This window comes from Nematolebias whitei, chromosome 5 (genome assembly GCF_014905685.2).
Source record: "Nematolebias whitei isolate Nwh7 chromosome 5, NemWhi1, whole genome shotgun sequence".
Classification (NCBI taxonomy): Eukaryota; Metazoa; Chordata; class Actinopteri; order Cyprinodontiformes; family Rivulidae; genus Nematolebias; species Nematolebias whitei.
The window spans coordinates 21518734-21535575 of NC_056502.1; the positions used below are offsets into that span (position 1 = coordinate 21518734).

General features: G+C 39.5%; 1 protein-coding gene across 2 annotated transcripts in view; it reads left to right on the forward strand.

Moving 5' to 3' along the window:
* The first annotated feature begins 928 nt into the window (after nucleotides 1–928).
* The window catches only part of hdac9b (histone deacetylase 9b), a 28325-nt gene continuing 12411 nt past the window's right edge, over nucleotides 929–16842 (forward strand). Inside the window, exons 1-5 of one of the 2 annotated variants that reach the window (XM_037676344.1) lie at nucleotides 929–1298; nucleotides 10292–10533; nucleotides 10806–10977; nucleotides 12305–12437; nucleotides 12545–12666. In XM_037676344.1, the coding sequence (XP_037532272.1) occupies nucleotides 1190–1298; nucleotides 10292–10533; nucleotides 10806–10977; nucleotides 12305–12437; nucleotides 12545–12666 (778 nt within the window). In that variant the 5' untranslated portion in view covers nucleotides 929–1189. The remainder of the gene's footprint in view (nucleotides 1299–10291; nucleotides 10534–10805; nucleotides 10978–12304; nucleotides 12438–12544; nucleotides 12667–16842) is intronic. The other variant, XM_037676346.1, reaches the window with a different exon arrangement.

The window sequence follows — 16842 nt, forward strand, 5'->3', positions numbered from 1 at the left end:
CCATAGACCACTGATTAAAGTTCACAAGCAGAGACTTGATTATTTCACAATGAAATAATTGGTGTACAAGAGCTGTGAATTGTACATCATTTAGACAACAGCAATCCACTTTGATTTTAACACACTTCAGTCTGGTCGAAATTAAATTCTATTTCCCCATTTGCAGAAATTAAACGTTTATAACGTCTTTATGCATGCTCAATAATCTAACCAAGTCAAGTCCTCTGGATGGGTTCTTCTTGTTGAAACGATTCGTCTTTTATCCAAAAGACTTCTTCAGTCTGAGGAGCTGCAGCAAGCTGCTTATAAATAGCACCTTCTCATAGTGGATCAACCAGTTTGTTGTTGACATCCAGAACTGGTATTTCACATGATGAAGGAGGACCATGTTCATTACCTTTCCAAAGATTCTCACTTCACCAGAGCTGAACTATCACATCAACACATATTAATGAGTCTTTGACCTAAAAGTGCAGCTTATTTTCAAGCAGAAGCACATCTACAACACAACAGGAACACACACAAAGTTTACGTGCCTCCTTTTAGAAACAGAACGGGCTCATTCTATTCATGTCGACTACCTGAGAGAACAAAACGAAGACATACAGAGAGAGAGAGACACTGGTTCACCAAATCAGGGGGAAAAGGAGAGATAGAGAGAGGATTCAAGCCTCCATCTGCAGAGAGGGAGTCAGGAGACATGCCTTCTGGCAGGAGCTGAAGAAGACAGCTGTGTTTGGTGTGGTATTTTTAAACGCATCAATGCTGCTCCAATCCCTGCGCCTCGCCTGACCTATTTTTAGCCAGGGCTGGCCATTGTTCTATTTCTGTCACCTGTGGGCCCCGCAGTTGTTGATTCACATGCAAATGAAGCCCCCCCACCCCCCTCCCTGCCTTTGCGTTGCTGCCTCTGCGAGGTGCTCAGTGTGTGCACGACTTTCCTGGCAACTCCAGCGTCTCTCTCTCTCTCTCTCTCTGCTGCTGCTGCGCTTGGAGATCTTCGTGTCTGGGACCAGACTGAGGAGAGGAGCCCTGCAGAGAGAGACAGGGTGCAGCTTTTAGTTTGTCAGAGGAGGAGGCAGAGCTGCCTGCTGTCGTGGTCTCTCCCGCCCCTGGGTGGCTGAGGGCTGGCTCTTTTTGGTGACAGGAAACGCAGGGCTTGCGATGAGAGCTGAGCGCTGAGTGGAGTATGCTGCAGACGATTTACGAGGGCGAGTCAAGTTTCTCCACAACAGAGAGGCGCGTTGGACACCAGCAGCTCTCCAGCCACAGCAAGATGCACAACGTGAACAACTCAGGTGATCTCATACTGCTGCTAACCGAGGAGCCACTTTTCTCTTCCTGCTTTTTAATTCTTTTTTTGGCTCTTATTGCTTCCGTCGCTCACATTTTCACTCTGTCTCATTGACTTTGCGCTCTGGTTTGTGCGCAAAAGCATCACCGCAACCAGGTAGGAGCGGTCCTGAATCAGTTTATGAATGGTTGTACAAGAAAGGGGGTTAGCATGGTTAAAATAAGGCAGTGGGCGTACGCACTGCTTTTGGATGAATGTGTGTTTTGTGAGCTTCATGTCGCCGTGCACTTTTCAAGGAACAGGAAGAACTATGATAAAATGGACATTTAGACACTAACCTGAGACATGAAGTGAATTGTATACGTGGCTGACATCAGAATGAGTAACATCCATTCTCTGTATTGACTAAAAATGAGTCACACTGTTTGTGCGCTTCTTTCCCTTTGTGTGGCTATTGATAAAAAGTCCAAAAATAGCTTAGCACAGAGCTGAAAACACTCAGTGCTTCGGGTAAACACAAGGAAGTGAGGACAAAATCCTACAAGTGTTTGATTTCTTTGAAATATGTTACCTCCTGTGCACCACAGTCCAATTATGTGGGCTTTTTTTTGTTTGTGGTGCTGCTCTGATTGTTGCATTCAGGTGTCAAAAGAGTTCACAGGAGCACTTGAAAACATCCAGAGGTTTTTTGGATGCCAACAGATCAGGCCATTTAAGAAGCAGCTTTATTTTAGCTTTTGTCTTTTGTCCTGCAGCCTGTGAACCAAATAAGAAATATATAGTGAGTGCTTGAATTCAGGCTCCTTGCTTATTCTGTGGGTCAGCTATTCTTAGGTGAGTTATTTTCGGCTTATGGCATTAGCCTGCTAAGATTAGGCGTCTGTGCGTTATCATTCCATCTTGCATGCTCCTGATATAACAGCGGTTTGGAACAGATATTAATAGAAAATTCTCCCATTCGCCTGTTTAATTTGTTCTTCTCGTTTTAGAATAGCTGATAGTGACAGTGTCTGTCTGAAAATGCTTCTCTAGAAAGAGTTTCATCTACAGTGACATGATGCTTGTTCAATATGTCTTGCATTAAATGTGGATGGTTTTTGCATTTATAATTTTGTCTTTCAAGTATTCAACCTCTTAAATGCTTCTCTTGTGTTTCAAGTGGATCAGCAAATGGAAGGGCCTCGTCATTTTTACTTTGATTAGTGTCAGCACCATCAAAGTTATATATATATAAAAAACCAGTCCTCAGGTGGGTTCTCAAACAGGCAGAGACTAATGAGTTTCCCCTGAGAGCAAAATATCATGCAAATATCAAAACGGGGACCTTTCAGGCAGGAACAATGCAGCACCTTTTGGATCCACTCGTCTGTGTCCTGTATCTATTCAGGCCGCCTCGTCACATGCATCTGAAGTGTTTACGGCTGAAGGGATCGTGCAGAAAAAAAACACACATAGGATGTGGGTTTTAATGCCAACGCTGCCGCCCGGCCCTCTCTGTATTTGAAAAATGGAGAGACTTAGCAAAGATTGTCCAACAAACAAAGAATGGCTGATGAAAATAATTTTCAAAATCAGTTTGTTCATTTTTGATAATCAAAACTCGTGCATATACTGCCAAACTTGTGTTTTGTTTGGAGTTCTAAGGATTTTGTACCAAATCTGTTGTCAGTGTTGTACTCTGTAGGGGAAAAAAACACATCATCTTCATAAGTCCCAGCAGAAGAACCCTCCGCCCATTACCTTTTCTTGACTGGATTTACTTTTGTTTTGGTCCCCTTATTGTTTTGTCAGAGGTCAGAGGTAACAGCCGGACAGGAGACGACTGGACTCTTGGCCAGTGAAAGACCCCGTGATAGCTCAGCTCATTTCTCTTTTTGTTAGCAGACTGACTCCAAACTGCAACTCTGGCTCGGCTGCAAGGACGAGCCCAAGTCTTAAAAATAAAGACCCGCTTCCTGCTTTAGACATACCAGCTGCTCAAAATAACAAGGCACTTAATGAGAGATCCAGCACCACATTGCAGTCCCAAGCATCGGCTTATTTTTTGCCCTCAAACATCTTCTGTATCTCAGTTTCTATTTATACAAGCAGACGGGGAATTTAGATATGCAACACTTTATCTGAAACTGACATGCTCTCGCCATGCATGTTTAAAGTGCAACCGTGTTTGTGTTATTTATATGAAAAAGATAAATTATTTCTAAAAATGCATGATATGATAATAGTAAGAGGTTCTTAAAATATTGAAACTACTAAAAGGGTTCAATGGAATGTAAATGAGCTTTTATTGAAATGTCTGTAATGTTTTGGGGTTGTACTATTGAGCTATTATTGAAATAGGTTACTTAACAGATAATAACTGGATATTTTCTTGTATTTAATGCCTTGTGAAATTGTTCTAAATGTCTGGCATTCATGTTGCTCTTTTACAAATATATATTATGACAGTGTTAGTTATATTTAATAAGTTTGATGCTTTTAACTGTCAAAAGAAACATTTAACATTTTTGATGTATTAACTGGGAAATATTTTAGGTGCTAGACTAAGTCAAAAGCCACAATAAGAATTTAAAGACATTTAATGGTGGAAGCAAACTTCTTAAAGTTGAACCGTATTTTTCGGATAAGGCGCACCGGATTATAAGGCGCATTAAACAAAACTAAACAGTCAGATAAGTCAAACTTTATTCAACTCATTCACAATAACCACTTAAAATCGGTTCGAGGTCAGTAAGCACAACCAGACATAATAAATAAGTTGCACCTGATTATAAGGCTCACTGTTGATTTTTGAGAAAATTAAATGATTTTAAGTGCCCCTTATGGTCCGAAAAATACGGTAACTCAGGTCGTTTGGAGTGAGGTTTTTGTGGAAAGCACATGAATAATTGTATCTGCTGTACGTGTCTTAAAACAACTCAAGTTTCAACATTTTTCAAGATGTTTGTGAGAACGCTGAATGTTGCTGTGGTGAACGTTTAGCATCACATAAATACTCATAGATAATTTTGTGGTATTTGCAAGCACAAAGAACAGCAGAAACTAGCTGAAGCACTTTTGGTGCAGTCTGGGACACTCCCTGTCGAATTATCACATTTCAGACGGAATAACCATGTAATGTGAAACTGATTGATAAAATATCAGTCATGAACTATAAAATTTTAGAGATTAGAGTTATTTTCATATGGTAGTAATTTACATCGGTCTTGGTATCACTCATTTTAGCCATTAGCTTATCATTCAAATCAGAGTTATCTCTATTTCTCTAAACGGAGGTCTTTCAAAAAGCCATCTACAGCAGGTAAGATATTAATTTTTCATAATCATCTTGCTGAACCTCACTACAAAAAAATACGAACTTTACAAAGTAAACATGCCTGCATGTTATTTTTATGTAATTTCCGTGGTCATAGCTCTCTTCTTACTGAAACTAATGGTTTATTAAGTGTCAGATAAAGAACATGGAAATGCTTAGATTTTTTATGGTAATCTTATTTTGCAAGCGATTTGGTATGCATTTAAGTCTGCGCACGTGCAGTGGTAGGATATTATATCCAGTGATGTGTCTCATTTTGGGATGGGAAACGTACTAATGTGGCTTGAGGCAGTAAAACACAGCCATCAAACATCTCAAATTAAGGCTGTGATTGTCACTTTTACCATCACCGGGGCTAATGAGAGGCAGATCAGTTATAGAAATAAACACATTGGGGACACTGATGATGCGACGCTGCAGTGAGAGTGTGGTCACAGGCAGTGAGTCACACTATCCCCCCTTGGCAGGACCTCCGCAGGGAGGAATCTGGGCATGGTACAGGGTGCTTGTTGCTCCCTTGTGCTAAAAACAAAATTGGGACCTGTCATTCATAAATCTCTTGTTTACCAGTGCCTCCAGACCCTTCAGTGCACTTTCCACGAATCGAGAGGCACCTCACGTTCACCCGATATGAAGCCTCCCGGGGTCCAAGATCACCAGCAGCGCTGATCCAGAAGAGGTGGAAAGGCAGACTTCACTTTTGAGTGATGATAGAAATTAAAAAAAAAAAAAAAAAGCACCTAAAAGTTACATAAATGTGACACGGTGCATTTATTTTAGCCTGTGTTAATTTGAGCAGACGGCCTCACAACTGTGACAGTCTTTTTTGCACATTGTCTATATTAAGACCCTGCTCAGAAAAGCATTTAAATTTAGCCCTAGTTACTGCTAGTTCCCTATTTCCCCCTGCTCGGGGAGGATTTTTATGATAAAAGAACACCTGATTTCATTTGGACTAGTTTCATGCTGCTGTTCACATTCATAAATCAATTTTTAGTTTGAAACAGCATAGGTCTGTGTTGGCAAAGAAAGCAGACAAAAGCGATGCAATGTTCTTTTTCGCGTTTGAGTCGAAAAAAAGAGTGTTGTCAGTCATGAGGAAGAAAGCTGAAAATTACATACATTACACAGAGAGGTGTTATTGTTGCTAGAACAGAGCCTACTTACCTTTAGGGCTCTATTCTATCCCCTCATTGTTATTCAGTTCAGTATTATTCTTGTCGACATGGTGAATGGCGAGCAGACAAGAATAGAACATGCACATGAGGCTGTTGTCGTTTGCTCAAGGGACGTTTTATAAAGCCTGCTTTGTCAAGGATAACTTAAGGAGCTAGTTCAAAAATCTTTGATGTGGGGTTTTAAGGAACTGTTATGAACTGTTAATATCCTACCTGTTGTAGATGGATCTTTGAAAGGCCTCAGACTGGACGGATAGCGTTTTAATTCTGACCAGATTGACCAAGCCAGCTAGTTTTATCCTAAAAACATTTATATTGCTATAAATTTAGCTTTTCACGGATATTCTGGCAGGTTTATTGTGCTATTCCTGCTGAAAGTAGCAGTGGGAATCATTTGGCACGTCATAATTCAATTCGGTTTTGTTTAGAAGGCCACGTTGCTATAACTAGTTATCAATTCATTACAATTACCTTATAATAATTACTTTACTTTTACACAAATAAACATTGATATATTAATTTTCATATTTAATAAAGATGGCAATATAACTGATGCTTAAAAACCCTAATAATCACAGGCTGCTAACCAACAAATAGCATAGATGCTAACCTAATACCGAAATTGTCACAGAAAATATAATGTGCCCTATTTTCCGGTGTATAAGTCGCTCTGGAGTATAAGTCACGTCAGTCAAAAAAGCATCATGAAGAGGGAAAAAACATGATATGTTGCTTCGGCGTATAAGTCACATTTGTTATGCTTCACTGCTGACCCGTCACGTTTATTATGCGTTTATTTAATGGTCAAAACAGTTTCATTTTGCCTGGGCGGCGCGATCCATCCTTCCATCCATCGCGGCCGGAGCCGCTAGCTCTTCAGTGTTCCTCCACCTGCACCAGCTGAGTGAAGCGAGTGCGCACGGGAGGACTCGCTGTTGCAGTTCTTAGAAATTTAAAGTTTCTGTCAAAAATTGCATTATGAATATAAAACAAAAAAATTATATAAGTCACTTCGGCGTATAAGTCGCAGGACTGACAAATCTGTGCAAAAAATTGCGACTTATATCTCGTAAAATTTGGTAAATAACACTGTTTATCACTTAAATGTATACATATAATCTTGGTGCCATTTGGACAAGCCTTTAGTGTGTCAGTCGAGTCAAAATTGAATTCTGTTTCTCCAAATTCAGGTGGTTGAATAAAATCTTCAACAGGTAAGATATTTGTTCCTAACCTTTTCACGGAGCCCCACTTGAACAGATCTGAAGCTTTGACACTCCTCTTGCACCAAACTGCTTCCCAAATGCTAGTTCAGAAATCCTGATAAAGGCTTTGCTTGTTGATTAAAAAAGGAGATTTTTTTAATGCCAGTCACAATGAGGATACAAAGTGAAAAATGAGTTTAATTAGACATCACAGTGGTGAATTCTCCCAGGCAGCATTTTTCTTTTTATGTGTGTGTGTGTGGGAGCTATATTTGGACCCATTAAACAAAAGTAGCACTAAGGCTGTCTGACTTTCTTAGCCCTTCATTGGTTCACAAATTCACGGCTTCTCCTGGAACAGCACTTGTTACAAAAAGGGTCCTTTGTCAAGTACTTCCAAGCTAAGATTAATATTCGCTGTCAGGAGAGAAGTGCCTGTTCTACAGGTGCCTGTTCGCTGTGCCTGTGTTGTTGCCCTCCTCTGTCATTTGATTCAAGTTGTTTTTAGAACACAGAGAGGGAAAATGACAGCACTGGAGTCCCCTCTGTTTGCTTTTACTTTTTGAACAACTTATCACTTATAAAGCACTGATTTTTGCTGCGAGTGTTGGTGTGTTGGAGGCTTTTGTAACATCTCATTCCCTCTCTCTCATGGAGGGGGAGGGGGGGACTCCTTTTTCTTATATAAGAGCTGAAAATCTGATATAATAGTCAACATGTCACATTGGCACAGTAGGCAGGAGATGACACGCCGGGAGACTTGATATCCGCAGAATGAGGGGAGACATAATTACGTCGCCAGCGTTGCCATGGCAGCGGCAAGTTAGGGTGGTGGATACTAGGGTGTGGGGGTTGTCACAGACCAGGATTGCGCCACTTGCTTTTATGTTTCTATTTTTAATCATCACCACCGCATGCACATGGAATGGTGGCAACAACAAAAAAGGAAAAAGGAGAAACAGGCAGGCAACATGGCAAAAACAAACGGGCGTCAGCGAACAGGACAACACTGCTGCCCTGCTTCTGCCAGGAGCTCAGCTCTTTTGGCAGGCTAAACTTTTTTTTATATTAATTTTACTGCAGTTTGTAAGTTTATGACAGGAGATTCATCACAAAATTATTCATATAAATGTACGTGGAGGTGGTATGGGAACATTGCAGATATTTGTTCTCTCAGATGTGACCCTAAATAAGATGAAGGCAATGAAAGAATCCTCCTCTAGCCTCTGGAATCTTAAGTGGGCTGCATTAGTCCAGCCTTACAACAAAATGTTTGTATAAAGTCTGGACAAATGCATACTCATTGTTAGATTGCCACATTATAATCGGCTTATTTGAAGAAAGAAACAACTTTATTCTTTAAATGTGATTGATACATGGCATACCATTTTAAATATGTACAAACTGGAGCCGTCTGATAATGTCACTTTGGGGTGGTAGTGATGGAAAACCATCTTGAATTGAGCTGACTCCAAAAACTTATCAGCTGTAGACATACACATCCTATGATTACACTTTCATTGGTTCGTGAGATATTTTGCTAACAGACAAACAAATAGGCATGCACACAGATGATTTCATGATCAGTCGCCTTTCATGGCAGCAGGTGATAATCACGGCTCATTCCTTTTGGAATAAACCCGTGTCCCACGTTGAAACTAGCGATTGACTTACTCTGTGGAACAGTTTATATATAGAGTTAGGAGCCCAAAGGGAAAGCCTCTAACTTTGTATAAGGAATAACTTATAATAGAAGTGGCATCTACACCAAAGGGCAGAGATTGGAAGATCACAGGTACACAAACACATACAGGTTCACAGCCTTCTTTGTCTTGAATTACTTATGAGAGGAAAGAATATCTGCACAGTATGCTGCATTTTTCAACACTCCCCTGCTGAGGAGTGTTTTACAAGGAGAAGGACTCTCCTTCTTTATTTATCAAAGAGTGGGAAGACAGATTCCATGTAAAAACTGTAAATGACCACTTCAGCATTTCATGCCAAATGTTCACTAAGTCTTGCAGTGCAGACAGCAGTTCCCAGCTGACTTTAAAATGATGGATGGGATATTGTTCGTTCAGAAGCCACAAGAATGGCAGCCTGTCGAGGATCATGAGAGAAAAATGTGCTTTCAGTGTGTGCATATTCTCTTAGCCCTGAAAGTGATACTTCTTTTTTTTAAGTGAGGTTTTGTGGAAAGTTTACAAACAGTTAATATCTTACCTGTTGTAGATAGCTCTTTGAACCATTTGTGTTTTGTTTAATTCTGACCAGATGGACAAGCTAAAGGCTTGTCCGAGCTAAAGTAGATTGATGCCTTCTCTAATAAAAATAAAAAAATAAAATAATGCTGTTTTAAAAACTTTAGCAATTACTGTCAAATTCACATTACAGCACTCCCTCGTTTATCGTGGGGGTTTCTGTTTTCAGCTCTCCCGCGAATAGTAAAAAACCGCAAAGTAGGAATATATTTATGCCCTCCCACACTCTTGCAATATTCTAAACAATGTTTCTAAACTCTAAACGCTCTAAAAGAGCACAGCATGACATGATCTCTACTCTCTGCCACCTGCCAGTGCTCTTGGCCACGCCCACTTCTCCGCTGCAGAGCCCAGATCATGACATGCTGCAGGAGGGAGCTTCTCCCTGCACATACAGGTATGGGCTGCACACAGGTGCAGCAAGTGCTAGATAATTTAAAATAATTTATTATAAATAAGAAATTCATGCCTATCTTGTAGCTCATCCATCAATCAGCCAATTGTGAGTCATGTCCAATCTTACTTTGAAAAACAATGAAAGAGTGAGTCTGCGAAAGTCTAACTCTGAAGTAGTGAGGGACTACTATTTTTGGTTATTTACATGAATGTTACGGTTGTTTGAAAGCAGAAATAGTGTCAGCAGCAGTTAGCTTTAGCACTTCCAGTGCAGCCTTGGACATTTTTAAACTTGTAATGTCAAATTGGTGGTATTGTATGTAAATGAACACAAATAGTGTTAAAACAAAAAGCTTTTTTGGACAATGGAGACAACTATAATTTACTTTGGTCTCATCCTGTGCTCCAACTAGCATTTAGCACATCAGTCTGATTAGAATTAAACTCTGTACAATCTATAACACATAGGATTATAATATTTGACCATGGTCCTATGCAAAAGATCTGAATACGCTCTTTAACATGATTTGTCCTAAAAAAGATTACTGTACTGCTAAAATCGGAAGCCACCAACTACAACTGCAATAAAAGCATGACATATCTAATGCTCTGTTTTATTCTGTTTTGTTTCTGTGCCACAGTGGATATTAAGCCAGACGTACCCTTGGCTGCAGAGCCCTTATCCCCTTTAGACCTGCGCACAGATTTGAGGATGCTGGGGGCAGGCTCGGACCCCGGGATGTGGGAGAGGCAGCTGCAGCAGGAGCTGTTTCTCATTCAGAAACAGCAGCAAATCCAGAAGCAGTTACTCATCAGCGAGTTCCAAAAACAGCACGAGAAGCTGACCCGTCAGCACCAGGCTCAGCTCCAGGAACATCTCAAGGTTAGCACAGGACTTAAACAGCTGTACAGACGTCAGCCACAGCATGGCTCAGTGCAAATATAAAAGAAAAAAGAAAGTACAACTCACAACAACATCCCACAGAAACAACTCAGCAACTGAGTGCTGAAAAATGCACTGTTTACATCATTGTAAAGAAAAATGCAGAGGTGTACACTGCAGCAAAAAAATAAAATAAAATTCTCGAAAGCTGCCGTGATTTTAGAATTCTGCGCATTTGTTTCATGCTGATGTGAGCCTCTTGTGTTTCCCAGCTTCAGCAAGAGCTGCAGGTCATGAAGCAGCAGCAGGAACTTGCAGAGAAGGAGCGCCGTTTGGAGCAGCAGCAGCAACAACAAAACCAGCAGGAAAAAGAGCAGGAGAAACATCGACGAGATCAGCACGTCTCCAGCCTGAGCCTCAGGGCCAAAGAGCGCTCCCGAGAGAGTAAGAGCTCGCCACCGCCATCATCCCTGGCTCCTTACTGTCAGGAGATGAATAAAAAAAAACAAAAAGTGGGGGGCCTCGGGCAAAAACAGGCGTAACGTTCAACATTTTCAATCAGTGAAAATCAGTGAGACCTAAGTAAAATATGTGAAAACAGGAGAACTCTATTTTAGTTAAATGTTCCACTGGCTGAGGAAATACTCAGTTTGTCCTTTGGGGAATGCATGCTCTATTAATATGATTATTAGTTTTCAAGTCACGGCTCTGAGTTGCCTTTATCAGCTTGTTTAATTCAACCATGAACCTTTACTGGCATACATTTTTGCATTTGGGCAGCAATAACTCTTTTTTTTTTTTTACATTTCAACTCTCTGTTGGAATAACTCATGTCTAGTCACAAAATGCTGCCATAAAAACAAGTATTGTTATTTTTTTTTCTCCTTATCATTTGTTGTGCAGTCTCGTGAATGTTGGAGATATTTAGCATATGAGCATGTGAATGCTAAAGCTGTTTTATTCTTGGACAACATTAACCAAAGATCTCGTTAAAGTTGTGCAACTGAAAGAAACTATCTGCCTCAAGAAAACATTTCTGTTGTACTCCAAGGTTTTAAGTCCACTTTGTTATAAAACACTAATGGAGTTTTTTGCATTTGAAGCTAGCAGCAAGGTTAGAATATGAATCTATTTTACATCATTTTAGACTTTTCTTTGCTTCTTAAACATCTCAGCAAAGACTGAAGATGTCTGAATAATAAACCATGAAGGATGCTCCTGAGAAAATACACTGAAAAGATTAAATCAACTTTGGACCTCAGATAAAGGAATAATAAAAAAAAAAACTATGATGATGGTACTTTGAATCAGGACATAACAGAAAGCTGGCCAGAGACACCTGACACTCGGGTTTAGGAGAAACGTCTTTCAGGAGCACGATGAAAATAGCATCAGATATAATATTTCATTTCTGTTTTTACCTTTTACCTAATAATAGACAAGATTCATGACTTTGTCAAGTCAGGTAATATGAAGCTGTTCCTGCAACTGTATCCATTTGATGGGAGGGATGTTCTTTGCAGCATGCAGCAACTGATGTGTTGCTTTTTAACCACTAGGGGGAGATCTTCATACATAACTTGCATGTTCTGAAAGAAGAGCAAATAGTTCCTGAGACTGAAGAAAAAGTAACTTATGTGACTTTTTACAAGCAGTTTTGATTTAGTATTTAGTTACATGTAATATCAAAATGTATTTTTGAAATTATCCATGTTAAAAAGGGGTAACTGCATTTTAGGGTAACCCCAATCCCTTTGGTTCTTGTCTTTTGGTTTCACAGGTGCGGTGGCCAGCACAGAGGTGAAGCAGAAACTCCAAGAGTTTCTGCTCAACAAGTCAGCGAAGGATCCTATCAGCAACGGAGCTAATCATTCGTTTATCCACCACCCCAAACTCTGGTACACGTGAGTGCTTTTTGTTGCGTTCTTCAAGAAGAATGGAAACAAAACAAAACTGGTGCTATGTCACTCTGCTTCCTTTTGAATGACCTGACTTCTTGTTGTGTAACCAGGTCTTCTCACCACACGTCGTTAGATCAAAGCTCTTCACCTCTGGGAGGAACGTCACCCACCTGCCAGTACACTCTGCCATCACCTGTAGAGAGCAAGGATGACTTCCCCTTGAGGAAAACAGGTTTGTGAGCTTACACATAAACTGTACACAGATAAAATACCCAAATATGTACCGTATTTTTCGGACTATAAGGCGCAATGTCAATGAACGGGTGTCACCGTTCACCGCACTGGATTATAAGGCGCATTAAGCGAAACAAGTTCATTGTGACAGATTTTTGAGCGCTGTGTAACACATAAAATCAGTTCGAGGTCAATAAGCACAACCAGAATTAATACATAAGGCACACTGGATAATAAGGTTCATTGTTGATTTTTGAGAAAATTAAAGTATTTTAAGTGTGCCTTATAGTCCAAAAAATACGGTATGTACACATCATACCCATATACTGTACATTAATCTTTCAAGGCACACAGTTTAAAAAAGTTGTGACTTTTCCATACATTACTCATGTTTTGTTCACTAAACTGGGCTGATGAAGCCATCAGTAAGTGGATATGACTAGTTCCTGAGTGTCACGGATGACCTGCTGACATTCACTTATTAGGATTAACCCTCAGTGTTCTTTAAGAACACCACATGAATCCAAACCAAAAGAAGTGCCACTGACGTTAATTAACTCTCCTTCACTTATATCCTGATTATTATTACCAGACTCTAAAGGTAACGCTGGAGCGATCATGTTTTCACCCATGTCTGTGTGTTTGTTTATACCGTTAGTAAAATATTGCATGAACAACTGGAAAGATTTCAATAAAACTCTTAGAAAGTAAATATTGTATGTACATGTATAACACATTAACTTTTGGATTTAACCCAAATCAAGATGGCTGCTACAGTTCGTTGTTATTAGTCGACACAGAAATGACTATAGCTTAGTGACTTTTACAGATATTCATCTAAATTTGGTGCGGTAGTACGTGACAGTCATTTACAGCACGTGCTCCAAGCATGTCTAGTGATTTATCACAATATTGCATGACTATACACAATGTTATTTTCAAAACTTTGACTAGAATAGCTCTAACATGAGATTATCTTAGTTTTAATCTCTGGAATTAAAGGCGATATGTATTCTTTCAAAGAATGCTGTAAAGTAGTCCCTCGTTTATCATGGGGTTAAGGGGACCAAGCCCCTGTGATAAGTGAAAAACCTTGAAATAGGGATACAAAAGTCCAAGTTCAAGTTTCACTCCTAATCTCCCTCCTTCTGTGTAAATAAACAATTTAAAATTAAATACTGTGATGTTTTAAATAAACAGTCCATGCAGCATGGATTGTTTATTTAAAATATCACAGTATTTAAATTGAAATTGTGGAGAAGAGAAGTGCAACAGGACAGCAAAGGGTTAACCCTTCATGCAACAGATGCAGCACGGAGCAGAAATGTGTGGGTGGCAGAGAGCAGAGATCATGACAGGCTGCAGGAGGGAGCTTCTCCCTGCACCTGTGGGCTGCACAAAGGTGCAGCAGGTTCTAAGTAATTTTAAAATAAGTTAATTTAAATAAACAATCCATACTGCTCGTGTGGCTCATCCATCCAATTGTGTGCCATGTCCACTCTTATTTTGAAAAACGGCGAAAGAGCGGGTCTGTGAAAGTTGAACGGCGAAGTAGTGAGGGACTGCTGTACTTTCAATGTTTAAATAGGAATTAAATGCAGGCAAGAACAAAATTGATTTACTTGCTTTATGATTTTGTATCATTTAGTCTAAAATCCCCTAGCAGTTATTTAAAGTTATTCACATGTAACTCCATGTTGCAATAATAAATCTTATTCTACAGCCTTTTTGAACAGTGTCATGGTGCAGTGAATTAAAGAGTTGAGGTAGATTAGTTTTTCTTTAGTTATAGGTTTTAAAAACTCTTTTGGAATTTGAGAAAGAAAAAAAAAGAAATCCCACTAGCTCAGGTTTGTTGGTTCAAAGTTTGTTGAATCCTCTGGGGACGGCTGTGTAAATAAGATTAATTATTGTTTTTCTTTCTTTGCATGAGCCTAACGATTTGCCAAGGTAAAAGAAAGCTTCATAATTTGGCCATGAGGTCAGCAAATTATATTATGCTCCTTCCCCTTCTCTGTCTCCGTTAATTATATTGGAAAACAATACGATACTTGTTGAGCCGGTGACCTGCAGGCCTGTCGTTTTGTGTGTATACACAATTTCAAGATCAAGCTGAAGAATTATACCTTGTAAAAAATATATATATATATCACAGCGTGCCAAGAACAAAGCTTAGGCAGGTAAAAGAAAACGTCAGACGTTTTCTATTTGTCTTCGCTTTGATCCTTCCCGTATTTAGCACCCATTCATAAGACAGAAGGGTCTGCTCCACAAAGCACAGCAGAAGTTATGTACTCTAAGAGACTGATTTAAATTACACGGTTGAGCTTTCATGATGAAAAATATGAAGGAAAAAAAACAAACTTAAAAACGCTTCACATTTATCTGCTCTCCTGCACCGATCAAACTATTTCTCACTCTTTAAATTCTCAAATCTATATGTGGTCATTTCCTGCTCAGGCCTTCCTCCCCCACTTCCTGCCTATCTTTATGAAAGTCCTCTGAGAGTTTGGCACGCGAGGGGGACACACAAAGCTAGTGTTGTTCCCCGAGCCGCTGGCTGTCACCGATAACTGATTGGCAGGTGTTGCAGACTCTGAACTGACACAGGCAGGATGGATCTCAACAGGACTGTTTGTTTAAGCAAAGATAGCTCTCTGAAAACAAAGTCGAGGTGGCTCGAACGCTCCGAGTCCAACTCCCCGCTGCTTCATTTGGCCAGAACCCAGAGCACAATCCTTTCCTGTTTGACTTTGAGTCACATAATCAGGTTTATTTGATGCAGCTAACACATGCAATCTCCAAAATGATTGTCTTATAACATGTGAAAACATGAAATACTTCTTAATAGAAATCCAGCTTCAGTTAAGTGCACTGGTATGAATATTGAGTCCTGACTTTAAGTACTGTAAATTACCTACTAATGAAACAATTCGGTGCTTTAATCTTGTCTGTTACAGATCCCATTGACAGTCGCACAACCTTCAAAAACACAAAGTATCTGCAACACACTTGTCTTTATCTCATGCACCTTAAAAGTAGTTTAAAGACTCTGCTATGATTAGCACATTTACTTGGTTTAAATCCTCTCTGTTTCAATTCCGGAAATTAGAATAGGCTTGGCTGGAGGCACGTGATAGTCTGCGGCAAGAATAGTTGTGGCTAAGCTGTAAGAACTGCAACCACCCCCCTCCACCCCCCACCCTTTACATACACAGACTCTGGTCTTGACCCAGTTACTAAAAGTGTGTATTCAGCAGGTGCAGGAGAGATTTTCAAAAATAATACCACAAAGGTAGAATGGTAAAACTGTAAAGGTGTTAAAAATGTAATACCATGAATTCTCCCAAAGATACACAAATATATTGTATAACCTTACTTACTGTTGGATCTGTTTTGTTTTAGCAGCCTTTTTCTTTTAATGAATGCACCTTTGCTTTTGTCAAAAACTATATCTAAATCTACTGGACTGCAGTACTGTCTATATCAGTGTTTTTCAAAGTAGTGGGTGCCTCAGAAATTTGGAGAGAAGATTTAAAAAAAGCAAAAATAAAAATATATAATTTTTTTTAACTTAAAATTTTAAATGTTTTAAATTACTGTAGTAGAATCAAACCTATTTTTCAAAAATGTATCTTATATATCTTATTATATATTGAAATATTTTTCACCATGCTCATCTTTCTGATTGGCTGCCAGTCAAATGTATCAAGCTGCTTTACTCTTCAAGCATAGACGAAATGAAAAGGTTTCTAAAAAGACCGAAGGAACCGACCAGCAGCCCTGATGTGGCGCAAACTGCTGCAAAAAACAAAGAACTCATGGCCAGTTAAAAATTGAAGGTATGAGGAAGCATACATTAAGTACGGCTTTACAGTCATACAGGAAAATGGCCATGATTGCCTGAAATGTGTCCTCTGTCTGGAGACCCTCGCAAACAAGTGTTTAAGATCTTCAAAACTTCAGCGCCACTCGAGTCTGAATATAACGCAGTGTTTAAAACATGCTAGTTAATGACATTTTTATGCTCAGCAGCTGTAATAATTAAGTGAATATAGTGAATTAAAAAACATTTTAAAAGTTGAAGTTTCTTTACATATTTTGTAGCATTGTTTGTTGGTTTGCAAGAGGGGCCTCGGCCAGAAGCGAATGCTGTTTTTTTTTTTTTTTTTTT